This window comes from Chiroxiphia lanceolata, chromosome 4 (genome assembly GCF_009829145.1).
Source record: "Chiroxiphia lanceolata isolate bChiLan1 chromosome 4, bChiLan1.pri, whole genome shotgun sequence".
Lineage (NCBI taxonomy): Eukaryota > Metazoa > Chordata > Aves > Passeriformes > Pipridae > Chiroxiphia > Chiroxiphia lanceolata.
The window spans coordinates 1877436-1897353 of NC_045640.1; the positions used below are offsets into that span (position 1 = coordinate 1877436).

Here is a 19918-nt window from a genome sequence, read left to right on the forward strand (position 1 = left end):
CCAGGGGCTGGTCCTGTGGGGACACAGGTCTGGGGATGAGGGAATAGGCACTTGTGGGAGTGTGGGCTCTGGATTTGTGACCAGGGACACCTTGGGGACAAGTGCTGGAGGCTCTGTCGTGGGGCCGCTTCACCCCATGACTGGGGTCTGGCCTGAGCGCTGCCCCAGCTGCAGGAGGCACCTTGGGAATTTTACTAGGAAAAATATTAGGAGATGAGATTCATCCCTTCATCCCCTGACTGCTGAAAGAAAAAAGGAGAAACTTCTCTTTCTCTAAAACATTCAGACTTCATTAGCTCAGACAAAAATATACAGACATGGGGCGAGCCCTGCTGGTCCAGACCAAGCCTGTGTCGCTCTCCCTCCCATCCCTGCCAGTCCTGCATCCCACCAAATCAGCAGCACAAGTTCAAATGTTTCCTGGGAAGCGCTGGCCTGCTCTGGGCCATCACCTCCCTCCCACAAAGTCACAGCAAAGGGTGCTCAGTGCCAGGCTCAAGGTTCCCACCTGGCACTTGGCCAGCAGGAAGATCTCCCCGTCGCCGAATCCAGTGGGATCTCTGGAAGACGTTGGGACTCCAAACCTGGTGCTCAGGGGAAACTCCTGGGATCCACTGGGAAGCCCACGATCCGCCACAGCCTCCTGCTGCTACCAGAAGGTCCAGGGGGGCTGCATCATCTCGTAGGTGGGGATGCTGGTGACGTTGACAGGGATGGAGATGACGGCCCAGGGGAGCCCGTGCTGCTCCAGGGAGCGCCTGATCATGTACCTGGAAGGATAAAGAGGTGACAGCTGTTCCAGAGCCACTGGATTTGGGAGACTTGAAGCCCAGCCTTGAGCATAAACCCCAACTCGAACCACACAGCTCCAACTCAGCCATAAAGCTCCAACTGTGGATTAATCATGACTGAATCCACTCCAAATCTGTCCCGCAAAGCTCAAGAGGGACACGCTGATCGCTGGGACCCCGTTTTGTGGGGACAAGGCATCGCTTTGCCCTTCCCATGAGCTGTCCCACCCTCGGGGAGATGTGCCAGGGCACCCACCCGTCCCTGCCCAGCAGGAAGAGCGCAGGAATGTCGGCTGTGCGCCGGGAGCTGTCCTGCACCATCTCGATGTAGAAGCTGTCATTGTCGTAGGCGTTGTCGGCGATGATCACGGCCAGCCCGCCGTGCTCCTGGATCACTCGGGTCTTGGACAGGAAAGAGCAGCCCCTGGGGCACAGAGGGACAAAATTTCGGTGCCCGCAGGTAGGGGCAAAGCCTGGAAGTGCCAGGGCCTTGCCTGGAGACACCCAGCCCAGGGATTGTCTCTCCGATCCCGCGCCTCGCCCCAACCGCGCTCCTCCGAGTCTCTATTTTAGGCACAAGCCACCCACACTCCTAAGGAAAAATAAAATAGAATCACAGAATCATGGAATGGTTTGGGTTGGAGGGGACTTGGAACATTATATAGTTCCAACCCCCTGCCATGGGCAGGGACACCTTCCACTAGACCAGGTTGCTCTGAGCCCCATCCAGCCTGGCCTTGGACACTTCCAGGGATGGGGCAGCCACAGCTTCTCTGGGCAACCTGTGCCAGGGCCTCCCCACCCTGCCAGGGAGGAATTTCTTCCCAATATCCCATCTAAACCTCTCTCAGTGTGAACCCAGATGGGTTTTTTTCCACCATAGCAGAGGCTAAAAGACACGAGATGGAGATCTCTGGGGTAGGAACACCCTCGTGTTTTCCTCGTTTACCCACGTGGAGAAGAAGCTGGAGGTGAAGGGGAGATGTGGCCATGGCACTGTGACAGTGCCATGGGCATCTCCCCTCCTGCCCAAGGGTCCCCCTAAAAGCCCCGTGATGCCAGACCTACCCCCTCTCCACCAAGGCAATCTGGTCCTGGATGAAGACCCCATTGTTCAGCTCTCCACAGGCCTCCGGAGGATCCGCCGGGACCAGGTGGATCTGGTCGTACCTTGTGTTCTTCGGGAGGGAAACAGGCAGGGATGAGGCATCGGAGCTGCTTCCCATTCCCAGTCCCAATCCAGCTGTCCCTGCACTGCCCAGCACTGCCAAGGCCACCACTAACCCCTGTCCCCAAGTGCCACATCCACATGGCTTTTAAATCCCTCCAGGGATGGGGACTCCACCCCTGCCCTGGGCAGCTGTGCCAGGGCTGGACAGCCCTTTCCAGGAAGGAATTTTCGCAGTATCCAACCTGAACCTCCCCTGGTACAACTTGAGGTCATTTTTCCTCTTGATATTTAGGTGCAGAGCCCGAACCCCCCCTGGCTCCCCCCTCCTGTCAGGGAGTTGCAGAGCCAGAAGGTCCCCCCTGAGCCTCCTTTTCTCCAGGCTGAGCCCCCCCAGCTCCCTCCACCTCTCCTGGTGCTCCAGATCCCTCCCCAGCTCCGTTCCCTTCCCTGGATGTTTCAGCCCCTCAATGTCCCATATCCTGCTCATCTGGGGAGATTTTGAGCTTCCAGGTGCCCCATTCCAAGTCCCACAGAGCCAGCCCAATCCCCGCCTCTGGAAGCCTGCTGAGGCCCAGGATGCTCATGGAAGAGCAATTAGCTCCATTTTTATCAAAAATCCAAATCACTGAGTCCCACAAAGGAGAAATATTGGGATGGAGGGGCCCAGAGTGACAAATTTAGTTTTAAATACTTACAAACACGCCACCAAAATCCTTGGCTGGAGTGGCAGTGAAGATGTAACGGATGTCCCCAGGACTGAGCACTTGGAAGTACAAATATTCATGGATGCGTAGACCTGGGGGTGAATGGAGAGAGGTGAGAGGCAAGGAAAACTGCAGGGAAAATCCCTGAAAAAATGGGAAAATTCTCACTTATCGCTCCTGAACCACGGGGGAGGGAACACACCCTTTGGGATGTTGGGTCGTGGTTGGGCCCAGGACCCAAAATGTCGGGTTTTGGGATGCTCCAAGGGGAGATACAACAGTTCCCAGGAGCTAAGAAGGGATGGAGGAGAAAGGCACTGGGATTGGGGTGGACTGGGGTGCACAAGGGGAAGAGGAAAATGCAAATGGACCACGGAGGGGATAAGGATTGAGGTGAACAGAGGGGAAGTTCACTTGGATTGGCGTGCTGGAGGGGAAATGGCATGGAACTGGGATGCAGTGATGGGAAATCCACCCGGATCACAGGGCACGGAGGGGAAATGCAACGGGGTCAGGATGCAGCGAAGGGATGTGCGCCTGGATTGGGATTCAGGAGGGGAAATGCAACGGGCTCGGGGCGCACCGAGGGGCAATGCAGCTGGATTGGGGTGCTGGATGGGGAAAAGCGATTAGGTCGGGGAGCACCGAGGGAAATGCACCTGGATTGGGACACAGGAGGGGAGATGCACCTGAACTGAGGGGCAGGAGAGGAACTGCACTGGGATTGAGGTGCAGAAGGGGAAATGCACCCAGATCGGGATGCAGGAGGGGAAATGTAGCTGGATTGGGATGCAGGAGGGGAATTGCACCCAGACCGGGATGCAGGAGGAGAAACGCAATTAGGTCGGGGCGCAGCGAGGGGAAATGCCCCCGCATCCCTCCACGGGTACCGGGGCCGGAATGCGGGGAGTGGAAATACACGGGGATCGCGGAGCACCGAGCAGGCAGGCGGCCGGCCGGGGGTGCAGGGGCCGGGTCCGGATGCGGGGTCGGGGGGTCGGTGCCGTGCGGGGCCCGTGCCGTGCCCCCCTCACTCACCGCGGGCCGTCCCGCAGCAGCCGCAGAGCCAGAGCCAGAGCCAGGGCAGCATGGCTGCGCCGCGCCCCGCCCACCGCCCCGCCCCGCGCCCGCCATTGGCGGAACCCTCCCCCCGTCTCGTTTCTATTGGTCCACACGGCCATCCATCAACCGCGAGCCGGCGCGGGCAGCGCCCTGTCACCTCGGCGCGCGCTGCTAAACAGTGAGCTTTCCTGATTTCCAATGCTACTCTCTCGCTCCTCCCCGCTGCCAAATAGTGAGCCCCTCTAGGCCCCGCCCCCGGGAAGGTTCTCGGCGTGCGCGGTGCATTGTGGGGTGGGGGCAGCGCAGCGGCCGCCGCGATGATGGTGAGTGATCCTCCCGCGCCATCCAGCGCCATCCGGCGCAATCCACGGGCATTCCCGCCAGGAACAACCCGCCGGGCCCCCGCTGCCCTCCGGGGAACGCGTCCCGAGCGGCTGCGGCGCGATGGGGGCGCGGCGATGGGGCCGCCCCGCCGCGCAGGCCTGGGGTAGCCGGGATGGGATGGGGCGGGACGGCGGCGCTTCCCGCCGGGTCCAGGGCTGTCCTGGCGGGGCTGATCCCGCAGCTCCGTCCCGCACCCTCCCCTCCGGCCCCGAGTCCCTTCGCTTTTTGTGCCTCTACCCTCGTTTCCCCCGGGGATAAACAATTCCTTTTTTCCATTGAGATCGCTGCTCTGGCGGGTGTGGAAGAGCTCCGTGCGTTTCCGTCCGCAAAGCCTTCCCGGGATTTAGGGATTGCAGAGTAGTATTGGAAGGGACTTCCGGAGATCCTCCAGTCCAACCCCACTGCCCAGGCAGGGTCACCTGGAGTAGGTGACCCAGGAACTCATCCACGTGGGTTTGGGATGTCTCCAGAGGGGGAGACTCCACGCCCTCCCTGGGCAGCTGTTCCAGGGCTCTGCCACCTCCATGGAAAGTTCTTCCTCATGCTGAGGTGGAACTTGATGTGTTTTAGTTTATGTTCTGTTGCTGGGCACCGCCAAAACGAGTCTGAGACCATCCTCTGACACCCCTTGGAGATATTTATATGGATTAATGAGGTCCCCTTTCAGCCTTCTCCAGACTAACCAGGTCCAGCTCCCAGTCTCTCCTCATCAAAGGGATGCTCCAGACCCTCTTGAGGGTCCAGATCCATCTTAAGGACCCTTTCCAGTAGCTTCTTGTGTTTCTTGTTCTTGTCACAGCCATGGTTTAATTTTCCTTTCTATTCCAAACCGGTGCCTCCCCAATTTTGGCTCTGTTCAGTCTTTGTCTGGGCTCTGTCTGTGAGACAGTTGCATCGCTCATGGAATAGTTTGGATTGGAAGGGACCTTAAAGACCATTTACTTCCACCCCCTGCCCTGGGCAGGGACACCTTCCACTAGCCCAGGTTGCTCCAAACCCTGTCCAACCTGGCCTTGGACACTTCCAGGGATCCAGGGGCAGCCACAGCTTCTCTGCCCAACCTGGGACAGGGCCTCCCCACCCTCACAGACAGCAATTCCTTCCCAATATCTCATCTATCCCTGCCCTGTGGCACTGAGAAGCCATTTGCCTTGTCCTGTCCTTCCATCCCTTGTCCCCAGTCCCTCTCCAGCTCTCCTGGAGCCCCTTTAGGCCCTGCAAGGGGCTCCCAGGTCTCCCTGGAACCTTTTCTTCTCCAGGTGAACCCCTTTCCACCCCCCAAATTTGTTCAGTTCCTTGCTGTCTCAATAATAATTTCATGTTCTGTCTTGTCCAACTCCACTGTCAGAATCAGAACCTCACTGAGCAAAACACCACCAAAAACCCCCCACTTATTTTTGGGACAGTTACTCTGCAGTCCCAGAGTGGAAGCAGTTGGGTGAATTCCCAACACAGTGGGAGGTGGAAAGCAGAGGAACTCTTAAGGAGTCTGTAGGGTTTGCTCTTGGTCCTGGATGAGCCGTGGGCTGTGTGAGGAGTTTGCTCCGGGTCGTTGGGATGGGAGTGACGGCTCTGCCACGGGTTCTCTCCTCAGCCCACTCCGGTTATCCTGCTGAAGGAGGGCACGGACACCTCCCAGGGAATCCCCCAGCTGGTCAGCAACATCAATGCCTGCCAGGTGATCGCCGAGGCCGTGCGCACCACGCTGGGGCCGCGGGGCATGGACAAGCTCATCGTGGATGACCGGGGTAAGGATGTGGGAAAGGGACCTGGGAATCACCTCCCAGAGCAGCCTGTTTGCTCGTATCCTCGTATCAATTAATCCCAGCATTTGCATATATGAAAGTTTCAGCTTCTTGACCTCGTACTAAACTTGGCTCTCCCAGCAGAGGTTCAGTTTCTGTCTCGGTGTCACTTTAACACCGTGACTTTTGCTGTGGAATAAAGGGTAATTGTCAGACCAACCTGAGGAATTCCCTGTTTGCTGCGTGCAAAGCTGGGGCTCTGGAGAAGGGAAGGCTCCAGGGAGACCTTCCAGCACAATTCCAGACCTTCCAGCACAATTCCAGACCTTCCATTGCAATTCCAGATGTTCGGAGTTGTCTTCATGTTCCTCAAAGCTCTGTTTCTGATGCTCCAAGGAGCTGGAGCCCCTCTGCTCTGGAGCCAGGCTGGGAGAGCTTGGGGGGTTCCCCTGGAGAAGAGAAGGCTCCAGGGAGAGCTGAGAGCCCCTTGCAGGGCCTGAAGGGGCTCCAGGAGAGCTGGAGAGGGACTGGGGACAAAGGATGGAGGGACAGGACACAGGGAATGGCTTCCCAGTGCCAGAGGGCAGGGATAGATGGGATATTGGGAAGGAATTCCTGGTTGGGAGGGTGAGGAGGCCCTGGCCTAGGTTGGGTAGAGAAGCTGTGGCTGCCCCTGGATCCCTGGAAGTGTCCAAGGCCAGGTTGGACGGGGCTTGGAGCAACCTGGGCTAGTGGAAGGTGTCCCTGCCCATGGCAGGGATTTGGAACTGGATGGTCCTTAAGGTCCTTTCCAACCCAAACCATTTCATGATTCTGGAGCCCCTCTATTCTGGAGCCAGGCTGGGAGAGCTGGGGGGGGTTCCCCTGGAGAAGAGAAGGCTCCAGAGAATGCTGAGAGCCCCTGGTAGGGCCTGAAGGGGCTCCAGGAGAGCTGGAGAGGGACTGGGGACAAGGGATGGAGGGACAGGACAAGGGGGAATGGATTAAGCTGAAGGAGGAGAGTTTTGGGTGGGATGTTGGAAAGGAATTCTTGGCTGTTAGAGTGGGGAGGCCCTAGGGTGAGATTGGGTAAATCCAGAGTTGGTGGGACTGGATATGAGAAAATGCATGTCAGAAAGGAGAAACAGGGTGCCTTGAACCTGGCCTTCAGGTATTTGTGGCCATCTCTATTTATTTATGTTTTAAGTGAGGCTCATTGAGAGCTCAGTGGGTGTTACTGGGTTGATTTTTAATCTTTTTTTGGGGTGTGATTTAGGAGTGAGACTCATACTCGCTCTGAAAAGACTTGTATGAAGTCACCAAACTAATTATTGTGTGTTGTTTTTGTTTACTCAGGGGTGGGGTGGAAAGTCTTAGTATTGTCTTTAAATAGTTATTAAAAATAAGAACTGTGATAAGTTAAAAAAGGTAATTGGGTTTAAATTTATCTGATAACTGGTATGATTTCTAGACTTGTTTCATGTGAGTCTCAGGCCAGAATATGTTTTTATCTGTCTGGGGAGGTTGCTGAGAAATAAGAGAGAAATCTAAGCCCCTCTTAGTTGGTGTGGGGAGTTGTTTCGCACCCTGAACCTGAATCTGCTCCAAAAATGGGCTGAGGAGACATTATGGAGATGGAACAGAGGAACCTGCTGAGACCCCCTGAGACACAGGGCCGAGGGTTTTATCCTGGTGGTGAAGCTTGACTTCCTTTTCTCCATCAATCCCAGGCAAAGCCACGATCTCCAACGATGGTGCCACCATCCTGAAGCTCCTCGACGTCGTCCATCCCGCCGCCAAGACCTTGGTGGACATCGCCAAATCCCAGGATGCAGAGGTGGGATGGGAGCCTGGCTGTGCTCGGGAGCCTGTGGGCTTTGGGAATTGCTCATGGAGTGCTGGGATTTATCCTGGTTTCTTTCTTGATCCCCTCTCTTTTGGGATAACTTTCGAATGTTTTGAGCTCTTCCGTCCAGATCTGATGGGTGGTTTGGGAACTTCAAAGGTGAAGTTCGTGTTTTGTGAGTAGAGGAGACTGGGAAATAGGAGTTCACCCCCAAATGGGATGTAGTCTAAACCCAGCTCTTCTTAGTCTAAGACCAAGTGCTGGTGCTGCAGCTGGGCTGGGGCAGTTCCTGGTGTCATTCCAGGCTGGGGATGAAGTGATTGAGAACCAAGAAAGACTTGGGGGTGTTGGTGGGTGAGAGGCTGAAGATGCCCCAGCCCAGACCCCCCCACGTGCCCTGATCCCACAGCGTGGGCAGCAGGACAGGGGGGATTGTGCCCCTCTGCCCCTGTCTCAGCTGAGACCCCCCCTGCAGAGCTGCTCCAGCCCTGGGAACAACAGCACAAGGACCTGGAGCTGCTGCAGAGAGTCCAGAGGAGGCCCCGGAGCTGCTGCCAGGGCTGGAGCCCCTCTGCTCTGGAGCCAGGCTGGGAGAGCTGGGGGGGTTCCCCTGGAGAAGAGAAGGCTCCAGGGAGAGCTGAGAGCCCCTTGCAGGGCCTGAAGGGGCTCCAGAAGAGCTGGAGAGGGACTGGGGACAAGGCAGGGAGGGACAGGACACAGGGAATGGCTTCCCACTGCCAGAGGGCAGGGATGGATGGGATATTGGGAAGGAATTGTTGGCTGTGAGGGTGGGGAGGCCTTGTCCCAGGTTGCCCATAGAAAGCTGTGGCTGCCCCTGGATCTCTGGAAGTGTCCAAGGCCAGGTTGGAGCCCCCTGGGCTAGTGGAAGGTGTCCCTGCCCATGGCAGGGTGTGGAACAAGGTGAACTTTAATATCCCTTCCAACCCAAACCATTCCATGAACCACTAAGGAATCTGCCCACAAATCCACAAGCAGAGAAAACCCTGAAATCTTGATATCCCTGGAAGCCCTCCATGGTTTTGCAGGTGCTGTCACAGCCTGTGGGTGACACTGTTCCCTCTCCTTGCAGGTTGGTGACGGCACCACGTCCGTGACTCTGCTGGCAGCCGAGTTCCTGAAGCAGGTGAAGCCCTACGTGGAGGAAGGGCTCCATCCCCAGATCATCATCCGTGCCTTCCGCACGGCCACGCAGCTGGTGAGCCTTCAGAGCACCTGGGGACAGGAGTTCTGTGCCACAGAAGGTCCTCAGGGGGGACCTTCTGGCTCTGCAACTCCCTGACAGGAGGGGGGAGCTGGGGGAGGGTTGGGCTCTGCTCCCAGGGAACAAGGGACAGGAGGAGAGGGAACGGCCTTAAATTGCACCAGAAGAAGTTTAAGTTGGATATTGGGGAAAGTTTCTTCATGGAAAGGGTTGTCCATCCCTGGCACAGCTGCCCAGTGCAGTGGTAGATCCCAATCCCTGGAGGGATTTAAAATCCCCGTGGATATGGCATTTGGGGACACGGGTCAGTGGTGGCCTTGGCAGTGCTGGACGAAATGATCCTAAAGATCTTTTCCAACCGAAACAATTCTCTGATTAATGAAGCCAAACAGTGCTTTGGGCTTGGGAAAACTGAATGCTAAATGTCATTGGTGATCTCCTGGTGTCTTCCTGCCAACATGAGCTGCCTTTCTGCTGTCAGGGAGCTGTTGTTACCAGTCACTCCCTCTGGGGTGCTGTCTCTCCCTTTGTGTTTTTTTTTCCAAGGAAGAATGATTAATCGGGAAAATTCCCTTCCCGTTCTCCTGATCTCTGCTGCTCCTTAGTACACCTTGCATCTCATCAAGCCTCTTGGTCCCCTTAAGCTGACTTTTTGCAGGTGCAATCCCTCAAAAGCCCTGTGTTTTCCCAGAAGACAGCAGAGTCTCTTCCCACTCCTCTTAAATTGCTGTGTTTCTTGGAATTACTGTGCTGGAAGGGGTGGGGTAGCTTCAATGCTTGAAACTTCAGTGATGTTGAAGCAGGGAATAAAAGATTATCTTAAAATACAAAGGGAAAAATTGGAGATGTGATGAGTTCAGGAGCATAAATCATTAATCCAGCTGTTGCCCCGTGTCTTGGCAGGCTGTGAACAAGATCAAAGACATTGCTGTTTCTGTGAAGAAGGAAGATAAAGAGTAAGTTTTCCATGGAGATGACCTGGTTGTGTTCCTGGGCTTCAGCTGAGCTGGTGTGAGGGTGTTCCTGAATTCTCCTGTGCCTCTGGCTGAGGTCTCGAGGTCGGACCAAACAGCTTCAGCCCCACACTGGGCTTATTCCCAGATTATCTGGAATTTCCTGCTCCTCTGGGAGCGATGCCTTGCTGTCACTTGGCTGCAGGCAATAATTAGGGCAGTGTCTTCCAGTGCACAGGGAGGGAGCTGGGCACTAAAATAAGTGGCCTGATTTCTTTTTTGCAGCAGAGGAGACTTGCAGCTCCTGCTGCAGTCGGTGCCAGTGTTAAATCTCAACAATTCCTTGAGGATCAGATCCCCTTTTAGCTGTTGCCCAGTGGAAGGTAGAGAGTTCATAGGAGTAAGGAAAGGACCCCTTCAGCTGAGGTGAGAATACTGGAGTTCATTTTCTTCCTGGATTTTAAGTTCTTGTCTACGTGACCTTGCTAATACCTGGAGTAAATCTGAAGTGTTACAACTGAATAACCACCTTAAATAAACCAAAATGAGTTGTCCAGATGGTGAAAAAATGCTGAAAAAAACAAGCCAAATGCTGTCCTGGGATGGGAAATACAGCAGTTCCCATGGGCAGCAGGAGCTGGAGGGAAAGATCCTGCTGTTGGATCAATATTTCCCTGGTGTCTCTTGTATCACCCACTGGGTTACACATAATTAACCTGAGTTAATACTTGAGGGAATGTGCTGCCTTTAGAGGGTTTTAGGAACAACTTCCTGCCTTTGGATGAGGGAAAGGACCTACTGTTTTCCTGTTTTTAGGTGTCTAAAAGCCAATCAACCTGGTCAGTGCTGGGTTGATGCTCAGGCTCTAAAAGGGAGACTGGGGTTTTGGGGTTTATGTGTGTGTCTCGTTCTCCCCATTGACAGGAGGGAGCTGATCTTTGCCTCTATCAGAGAGATTTTGGGCCCCTCATGCCAAGAGCTGGAGCTTTTCCAGGGAAGGGAATGGAGCTGGAGAAGGGGCTGGAGCAGCTGAGGGAGCTGGGGGGGCTCAGCCTGGAGAAAAGGAGGCTCAGGGGGGACCTTCTGGCTCTGCAACCCCCTGACAGGAGGAGGGAGCTGGGGGGGGTTGGGCTCTGCTCCCAGGGAACAAGGGACAGGAGGAGAGGAAATGACCTTAAATTGCACCAGAAGAGGTTTAAGTTAGATATTAGGGAAAATTCCTGCATGGAAAGGGTTATCCATCCCTGGCACAGCTGCCCAGTGCAGTGGTGGATCCCCATCCCTGGAGGGATTTAAAATCCCTGTGGATGTGGCCCTTGGGGACATGGCTGAGTGGTGGCCTTGGCAGTGCTGGACTAAATGATCTTAAAGATCTTTTCCAACCAAAACAGTTCTCTGATTAATGAAGCCAAACAGTGCTTTGGGCTTGGGAAAAGATTTATCAAGTGACAAGCCCTTGTTCTTCCTCTTTGCAGTGAGCAGAGGAGCCTCCTGGAGAAGTGTGCAGCCACAGCCCTGAGCTCCAAACTGATCTCCCAGAGCAAGGAGTTCTTCTCCAAGATGGTTGTAGATGCTGTCATGATGTTGGATGACTTGTTACAGCTCAAAATGATTGGAATAAAGAAGGTGCAAGGAGGAGCTTTGGAAGTAAGTTCTGTCAGAGCCTGTCCTGAAGGGATGGGAGACAGGAATCATTTGGCTCGAGCAGAAATGCAGCCTGGCTTGATAATGCCTGTTTGGGAATTCCCAAAGTGAAACAAAGGTGCTGATGTGAGGACAAAGCTTAGGAGACAGGGCTGGATTTCTTCTCCAGAGGCAGAGAATCTGGGTTTGAGCCAAGTACACTCTTACCTCTTTTGCAGCAAATGTTACTGATACAAATGAATATAAACCCTAAATTCCCTTTATATCTTTCAAATAGTGAAATGTTCAAGGGTTTTGTGTGGGGTTTTTTTGTTTTGGTTTGGTTTGTGGTTTTTTTTTTTTTTTTTGTGGGAATTTTTTTTTACTTCTGGATCCAAAAATCCTGGTTGTATGTAGGATTACTGGGTTGGGAAAAATGCAAGGAAAACCTCATGAAGGAGCTGATCTAGTGGTGGGTGGGATGTGTGGTTTGTGCCACAGTGCTGGAATACCTGTCCTGTATGGGATTGCAGCTGGATACATGGCAGGGAGTTGTTCCTGGCTGTGGAGTAGGAGAGTTAGATCCTGATTTCTCTCCCAGCCATGGAGTCAAGGAGATCACTTCAGGTGGGGCAGGGCTGTCCTGGCAGAACAATCCCAGAGGTGGTGACGGAGCTTGGAAAAACAAACCAGAGCAAAAAGAACCAGCCCAGAGTGTGGATTAGAAGTATCCATGTTCAAAGGGTAGGAATGGGAAAGAGATCAAGGAGGGAACTGATGGCTTCATGCCTTGATCTTCAGGTTGTGTGTGCAGCGTTTTTGGCTGTGGGGTCTTGAGGGGTGGAGAGGAAGCGATTGAAGCGGCTTTTTGTGAGCAGAGAGAAACCCTCGCTGCTTCTTTCCTCTAAAAAGTGGGTTAATCAAAGGAGACAGCGTTGGGAAGGCTTTGTAAATGAGGCCTCTGGAAGCAGGGAGTCTCCTGGGGGAGTTATTAACCCTGTGGAGAGAACCTTGGGAGGCTGAGCCTGACACAAATCCGTGCCTTCAAGGACTCGCAGCTGGTGGCCGGAGTCGCCTTCAAGAAGACCTTCTCCTACGCTGGGTTTGAGATGCAGCCCAAGAAGTACCAGTCCCCCAAAATTGCCCTCCTGAACGTGGAGCTGGAGCTCAAAGCTGAGAAGGACAACGCTGAAATCAGAGTCAACACTGTGGAGGTAAGAGCCAAAGGGGAGCCTGCCCTGCTGCCTCATCCCTGTGGGGTGTGGCTGCTTGTCCAGTGGGATAAAAGGTAGGAGGACCATGGAGATGCTCCCGGGACTGGAGCGTGTCTGCTGTGGACACAGGCTGGGAGAGCTGGGGGGGTTCCCCTGGAGAAGAGAAGGCTCCAGGGAGAGCTGGGAGCCCCTTGCAGGGCCTAAAGGGGCTCCAGGAGAGCTGGAGAGGGACTGGGGACAAGGGATGGAGGGACAGGACACAGGGAATGGCTTCCCAGTGCCAGAGGGCAGGGATAGATGGGATATTGGGAAGGAATTCCTGGCTGTGAGGGTGATAAAACATTGGCCCAGGTTGGGCAGAGAAGTTGTGGCTGCCCCTGGATCCCTGGAAGTGTCCAAGGCCAGGTTGGAGCAACCTGGAATAGGGGAAGGTGTCCCTGCTCATTGCAGTGGGGTTGGCCTAAGTGACCTGTAAAGGTCCCTTCCCACCCAAACCATTAACAATTCTGTGATAAATGGGATTGCCTTGTGCACATCCTTCCCCTTGGAAAATACCTGGTGGGTTGTGCTGCCTCTTCTGGGAGAAGGGTATGGAGACTTGGAATCTCAGCAGGTTTAGGACATGTTTGTGCCCGAGCTGTGCTGTGCCCAGCCATCAGCTCTGTGGTGACTTCCCTGTGCTTACCAAGTGGCCTTCCAGGGAGAGCTCATCAAGCACTGCTTGGAATGTATCAGGAACAGTGTGGCAGCAGGACCAGGGAAGTGATTCTGCCTCTGGACTGGGCACTGGTGAGGCCACACCTCGAGTACTGTGTCCAGTTCTGGGCCCCTCCATTTAGGAAGGACATTGAGGGGCTGGAGCATGTGCAGGGAAGGGAATGGAGCTGGGGAAGGGTCTGGAGCAGCAGGAGCAGCTGAGGGAGCTGGGGGGGCTCAGCCTGGAGAAAAGGAGGCTCAGGGGGGACCTTCTGGCTCTGCAACTCCCTGACAGGAGGGGGGGGTCGGGCTCTACTCCCAGGAACCAGCAGTAGGACAAGAGGGCACAGCCTCCAACTGTGCCAGGGGAGGACATTGGGAAGAAGGTTTTTACAGAGAGAGTGATCAGAATAGGCTGCCCAGGGACATGGTGGAGTCACTTCCCTGGAGGTGTTTAAGGACAGACTGGATGTGGCATCAGTGCCATAGTCTGGGTGACAAGGTGGGGTTGGGTCACAGGTTGGACTCAGTTGTCTCAGAGGTCTTTTCCAACCTGGCTGATTCTGTGATTCTGTGATTCTGTGATTCTGTGATTCTGTGATTCTGTGATTCTGTGATTCTGTGATGCTGAAAGAACCTCCTCAAATTTAAGCAACCAAGGTCCCCGTTTGGGCATAAAATAGAGGGGCCTAAAATCCCTGGGGTGTTGAAAGCAGCCGTGTGCCGGGGCTGCAAGAGCGACATTCCCGATCCATCGTAACGGGATTGTCCCTCTCTCCTCCCTGCCAGGATTACCAGGCCATCGTGGATGCCGAGTGGAACATCCTGTATGACAAACTAGACAAAATCCACAAGTCAGGAGCCAAAGTTGTCCTGTCCAAACTTCCCATCGGGGACGTGGCCACGCAGTACTTCGCCGACAGGGACATGTTCTGTGCCGGCCGCGTCCCGGAGGAGGATCTCAAACGGACCATGATGGTGAGCTCCTTGGTTTCACTTCAGCACTGCCAGGCTGGGGATTCCCAAAGCAGGGCAGCAGGCTGTGCCTGAACACGCTGTTCCTTGCAAAGATTTAAAATGGTGATCACTTCGTTTTTGCCCGTGTGGTTGTTATTTAAACTTGGCGTAGACAGACAAGGCTGTTCCTTGACGGAATGAACAGTCACACACTAATTGCATCTGCACTGCTCTTTTGTTTCTCTGATTAAGGTCTGCTCATTGCATCAGTAGAGCTTTATTTTCCCTAGTTCTTGGCTGTTCCATCATGAGTAGGGTTTTTGTTTTTTTTTTTCCCTGAGCTTTGTGTATTTCCTGGACTCCAGAGCCTGTGAGTCAGCGCTTCGAAGCCGCATAATCTTATTTTGCTGTCGAGGATTTTGAGATGGCAGGGAAATTAAGGGGTTTTCCTGAATCTGGCCTGCGGGATGGATTTGCATCAGCTGAACAGCTGGGCTGTCCCTAAAGAATGAGACCCTGCTGGGAAATCAGTTTGGATTGTCAGTGTTGGTAATTCCTTGCTTTATCTCCCTTCCACGCAGGCCTGTGGTGGATCCATCCAGACCAGTGTCAATGCCCTGACAGATGATGTTCTGGGCCGGTGTGAACTCTTTGAGGAGACTCAGATTGGGGGAGAGAGGTAAATACACCAGCTGTAAACCTGGAGTACCTTGCCAGCCCTCTAATAGCAGCTGGAAGAATTTGGGTTAAAGCATTGGCAGGTTGGAGCATCTTTCAAGGGGTTGGTGTGAAAACAAGGTTGTTAAAAAACAATTCTTTTGTTGTATACAAAAGCTGCTTTTTGAGGTTGAGATTTCCTCTAATCTTACCCCTTATATATGCATTTAAAATACATATATTTATTCTGCAGTGTCACGTAGAAAGCCCAGTGGTATTGCTTCATTTGTAGTGGAAAAGCAGCACATTTTGGGGTTGATTGTGGCATTTATCTGATGTTCCATAGTGACACTCTGCTTCAGTGCAGGTGAAGTTGGGGGCAGTACACTGGGGTCCTTCCTGTTGCTGGAGGAGAATTCCTGTTTGGAGCTGGCTGCTGACTCCTGCCAAGTAGAAAATTGGAGCACCAGTTTAGCAAATCCCTGGCAACAGGAAGAGAGTGGATTTTCCCGGATTTCCCTTGTGTGTTGCCTGGCTCTGCTCCTTCTGAGCCCAAGATCCAATGGGGCGCCGTGAGGGTGACACGCCTTGAGTCACAGATCCAGCCTGTCCAGAATCCCTGAGTGTTGGTGTGGATCCTTTCCAGCAGCAGCACCACTTCTCCATCCCCCATAACCCTTCTTGCCCCGTGCCTTTGGCAGGTACAACTTCTTCACGGGCTGCCCCAAGGCCAAGACCTGCACGATCATCCTGCGCGGGGGAGCGGAGCAGTTCATGGAGGAGACGGAGCGGTCCCTGCACGATGCCATCATGATCGTCAGGAGAGCCATCAAGGTGAGCCCCGGGGGAGCTGCCTCCCTGCTGGGCTGCCACTGGGGTTGTTCCTCGACCTTGGCACAGCCCTAAGTCCTTCTGGGAACCTTCTCACATGCCAGAGGTTGGCTGAGGTCTCTGGAGAGGCCTGGAGTGAGGAGTTGATTAACTCAAGTGCCGTTCCTTGGCCAACTCAGCGCTGCTTTGGCAGCGGCTCCAAGTGCTTTCCAGGCACGCCTGGGTTTTCCTTTCCTTCCTGCACAGCTGTAACTTGTGCTTGCTCCATCCCCTATCCTACATGAGCACAATCCTGTGTGTGTTGGGTGGATCTTCAGGAGGTTTGAACAGGGTTAGTGTCATGGGTGTGTCCCTGCCTGTAAATCCACTTGTTCCCCCTTTTGGTGACCAGTCTGGGGGAGTGACAGGCCCCTGCTTTTGCAGGCAAGTTGGGAGCACCAAGAGAAGCCCAAGGCCTCTCTGGATGTGTCCTGAGGATGCTGCCAAGCTGTGGGTGTTTCTGGTTAAAAACAGCTTTGAAGGCTGTTATGTCCTGAGGGGCTGGGAAGAAGCACATCAAGATTTTGGGAACTGTTGCCTTTAGACAGAACATCCCGATCTCTCTCCTGAAAAAAACCAGCAGAACTTGGCTGCAAGGTGCTGCTGCCAATGTCTTAACTTTGGGTGCTTTATGGAAGTGAGGGAAGTGGGCTGAAGGTATGGAAGTGAGGGAAGTGGGCTGAAGGTATGGAAGTGAGGGAAGTGGGCTCAAGGTATGGAAGTGAGGGAAGTGGACTCAAGGTATGGAAGTGAGGGAAGTGGGCTCAAGGTATGGAAGTGAGGGAAGTGGGCTCAAGGTGTGGAAGTGAGGGAAGTGGGCTCAAGGTATGGGAGTGAGGGAAGTGGGTTCAAGGTATGGAAGAGAAGGAAGTGGGCTCAAGGTATGGAAGAGAGGGAAGTGGGCTCAAGGTATAGAAGTGAGGGAAGTGGGCTCAAGGTATGGAAGTGAGGGAAGTGGGCTCAAGGTATGGGAGTGAGGGAAGTGGGCTCAAGGTATGGGAGTGAGGGAAGTGGGCTCAAGGTATGGGAGTGAGGGAAGTGGGCTCAAGGTATGGAAGAGAGGGAAGTGGGCTCAAGGTATGGAAGTGAGGGAAGTGGGCTCAAGGTATGGGAGTGAGGGAAGTGGGCTCAAGGTATGGAAGAGAGGGAAGTGGGCTCAAGGTATGGAAGTGAGGGAAGTGGGCTCAAGGTATGGGAGTGAGGGAAGTGGGCTCAAGGTATGGAAGTGAGGGAAGCGGGCTCAAGGTATGGAAGTGAGGGAAGTGGGTTTCTTGGCCTGGGTGGGCTGTGAGCTGCCATCCCTCCCAAAATCCCCCTTTATCCCGTGCATAGCTGGGATGAGCTGCTGGTAGCTGCCCCTGGAGGTTCTTAGTGTGTTCCTGAAGCTCCCAGCAGTGCTGCCAGGCAATCCCAGGAATGGCAGCAGCCCGGACTATGGATTCCCATGGGCTGGCATTGCCCTGGCACAGAGCCTTTCCAGCTCTCCCCCTCCTTGGAATGAGAGTGTTTCCCCTTTTCCCTTCAGAACGACTCGGTCGTCGCCGGCGGTGGCGCGATAGAGATGGAGCTTTCCAAGTACCTCCGGGACTATTCCAGGACCATTCCAGGGAAGCAGCAGCTGCTGATCGGTGCTTACGCCAAAGCCCTCGAGATCATTCCCCGCCAGCTCTGCGACAACGCCGGCTTTGATGCCACCAACATCCTGAACAAGCTCCGAGCCAAGCACGCACAGGTAGGACCACCTGGGAGCCCAGGGCACAGCCAGGGGTGGGTGGGATCCCTTTCTCCCTGATCTTTTCCTCCTGGAGCTGTCGGATCCGGTGTAACTCAGCTGAGCCCGTGTTAGACTTGTCCTCTTTGATTAAACGCTGTGTTTGTTCCCAGATCAAGTGCGGGCTCGGCACACGTTGCTATAAAAGGAAAGGATCTGTCTTCCCTTTGATCCCAGCTGTTGGGTGACTCCCAGAGCTGGGAGTCCTGATTTGCTCCTTGAAAATGCATCATTTGTCAGGAGGGAGCTGCTGTGTTAAACATGAAAGGAATCAGTGGAAGTTGGCTGAGGAGCTGCAAGCTGCAGGTCCCGGTTGCTGATCTTGTGGAGATCCTAATCCTGGTGTTTGGAAGTTGCCCCTTGGTCACTCCCACCACGTTCCATCCTGCTCCTGATGGTGGGATTAGCAGGAGTGCCCTGAAATGAGGGGGTGCAAAACCTGGGGCTGTGGGCTGGGGAGTGAGGCAGCAGTAGAGTGGGAATCAGTCCCGTGAGGCTTTAGAGCTTCATGGAATGGGCTGGCCACGGAGGTGGTGGAATCACCATCCCTGGTGACTGCTTAAGGAAAGTCACCATCCCTGCTCAAGGAAAGCCTGGATGTGAATGGTATAGTTGGCATGGTGGTGATGAGGCACCTGGTGCCATGGTGTGGTTGACACGGTGGTGTTGGGTCTTAGGTTGGACTCTGATCTCAGAGGTCTTTTCCAACCTGATTCTGTGATCCTAAAATGGAACGAGGCTTCTGTTTTATGAGGCATCCCTGGCACTGTTGGGAACAAGTTAAGCCAGCAGCACCTGCACTCAGTTATAGAGTCAAAAGGGAGTGTTTCGGCCTTGGAGTGTGTGAATCAAAACCTGGAGTTCGCAGGAAGTCCTGGGAATTCCAGTTATCTGAAGGACAACACCGGGTGCTGTTTGCCAAAGGAACCCTAATAAAGGGGGAATGCAGAGAGAGCTCTGTGGAGAATCCCAGCAGAGACTGGGCACAGGCACTGCCAAAAACAAGGACGCGGTGGTTGGGATTTGTGTTCCCCTCAAACACCCTCTTTCCCTCAGCGGGTTCCCCGAATGTTTCCCCGTCTTCCCTTCCACCCCAAACTCCCGGCCAGCCGTGTGCCTGAGCCGCCGTGTCCCCGTTGTGTCCCCCTCAGGGCGGGATGTGGTACGGGGTGGACGTGAACAACGAGGACATCGCCGACAACTTCGAGGCGTGCGTGTGGGAGCCGGCCGTGGTGCGCATCAACGCGCTCACCGCCGCCTCCGAGGCCGCCTGTCTCATCGTGTCCGTGGACGAGACCATCAAGAACCCCCGCTCCACCGTGGACGCCGCCCCGGGGGGCCGTGGCCGCGGCCGGGGCCGCCCCCACAACCACTGAGAGACCCCGGCGCTGGGAACGGCGACGCGGCTCCGATGGTTTAATCCCCGCGTTAATTAACCCCCCGCGTTAATTAACGGGCTCGTCGGCAGATGGTCGCTCGGAGGGCTCGTGGATGTTGTGTTAATTAAGAGTCACGGCTTGGCCCTGGCAGCCACGGCCACCCCCCCGTGGGCTGCCCTGCCCCGAACGTTTCCCACACAGCACTGATCCCCTCGGGCTCTCCTGGGCAATTCCGCTCGGGAATGGCCTTCCCTCTCCCGGCGCGGCGAGGACGGGCTTTGCTCCTATTTATACTGGTTTATTTTTCGTTTTTTCTCCCTGCTGGGGAGGGGTTCGGACCCCGGGCTCTCCAACACAATAAAAAGATGAACTTGTCTCGGTGGCAAACTGGGCTGTTCTCTGCTTTGTTCCGCTCGGTGGTGGGTCGTGTTTAGAGTTTTAAAAATAAACCTTTCAAAGTTGTTTTTGCCCCCTTGCAAAGCAGGCGCTGTGCTGGGAAGCAGGACAGACTCTGAGCGCATCCCAGGGGTGCTTCCAGGGTGGATTCTTTCTCGTGCAGCTCTCTGATGCTGCTCAGTGACATTTTTATTGGCATTTGCATCTTGCCCTTGGCTTCGTGGAAGGAGGTTCAGGGAGGTGACAGCTCTGGGTCTGTGGGGAGGGAACGTGTGGGTGCTTCAGGGATGGGTCCAGGTGTTTGGGCTGTCTCTGGCAGGAAAATCCTCTTGAGGGAATACAGGGAGACCTGGAACTGGTGGGTTGGAAGTATTAAGGGAGGAGAGTTGAAGGAATTCCATAGAATCACAGCATGGTCTGGGTTGGAAGGGACCTTAAAGACCATCTCATTCCATGGGCAGGGACATGTTCCACAGGTTGCTCCAAGCCCTGTCCAGC

The 19918-nt window shown here is 54.6% G+C and overlaps 2 protein-coding genes across 3 annotated transcripts; one reads left to right on the plus strand and one right to left on the minus strand.

The window, feature by feature from the left end:
- Positions 1-267: 267 nt before the first annotated feature.
- On the minus strand, positions 268-3788 carry PRADC1 (protease associated domain containing 1). The gene is made up of 5 exons (XM_032686633.1): positions 3705-3788; positions 2658-2758; positions 1860-1969; positions 1048-1215; positions 268-770 (listed from the first exon to the last, which is right to left on the minus strand). Exons 1-5 carry the CDS (start codon positions 3754-3756, stop codon positions 650-652), a joined length of 552 nt encoding a protein of 183 aa, XP_032542524.1. The 5' UTR covers positions 3757-3788; the 3' UTR covers positions 268-649.
- Positions 3789-3968: 180 nt separating this feature from the next.
- On the plus strand, positions 3969-19411 carry CCT7 (chaperonin containing TCP1 subunit 7). 2 transcript variants are annotated; one of them, XM_032685444.1, is made up of 13 exons: positions 3969-4051; positions 5707-5860; positions 7567-7673; positions 8773-8898; positions 9808-9860; positions 10143-10283; positions 11333-11504; positions 12530-12694; positions 14180-14368; positions 14929-15026; positions 15706-15838; positions 17400-17606; positions 18797-19411. In XM_032685444.1, exons 1-13 carry the CDS (start codon positions 4046-4048, stop codon positions 19019-19021), a joined length of 1776 nt encoding a protein of 591 aa, XP_032541335.1. In that variant the 5' UTR covers positions 3969-4045; the 3' UTR covers positions 19022-19411. The 2 variants fall into 2 exon arrangements, with proteins under 2 accessions (XP_032541335.1, XP_032541336.1); XM_032685445.1 differs by lacking the exon at positions 10143-10283 and having other exon boundaries at positions 18797-19410.
- The last annotated feature ends 507 nt before the right edge of the window (positions 19412-19918 follow it).

Bases quoted from the DNA above. Each gene is read 5' to 3' on its own strand.
- CCT7 (XM_032685444.1), top strand. The intron at 10,284-11,332 runs GTGAGAATACTG...TCCTCTTTGCAG, and splicing joins AAAGGACCCCTTCAGCTGAG to TGAGCAGAGGAGCCTCCTGG. The intron at 15,027-15,705 runs GTAAATACACCA...TGCCTTTGGCAG, and splicing joins ACTCAGATTGGGGGAGAGAG to GTACAACTTCTTCACGGGCT.
- PRADC1 (XM_032686633.1), bottom strand. From the start codon at position 3,756: ATGCTGCCCTGGCTCTGGCTCTGGCTCTGCGGCTGCTGCGGGACGGCC. The intron at 2,759-3,704 runs GTGAGTGAGGGG...ATTCACCCCCAG, and splicing joins CTGCTGCGGGACGGCCCGCG to GTCTACGCATCCATGAATAT. The intron at 771-1,047 runs GTGGGTGCCCTG...TTATCCTTCCAG, and splicing joins TTCCTGCTGGGCAGGGACGG to GTACATGATCAGGCGCTCCC.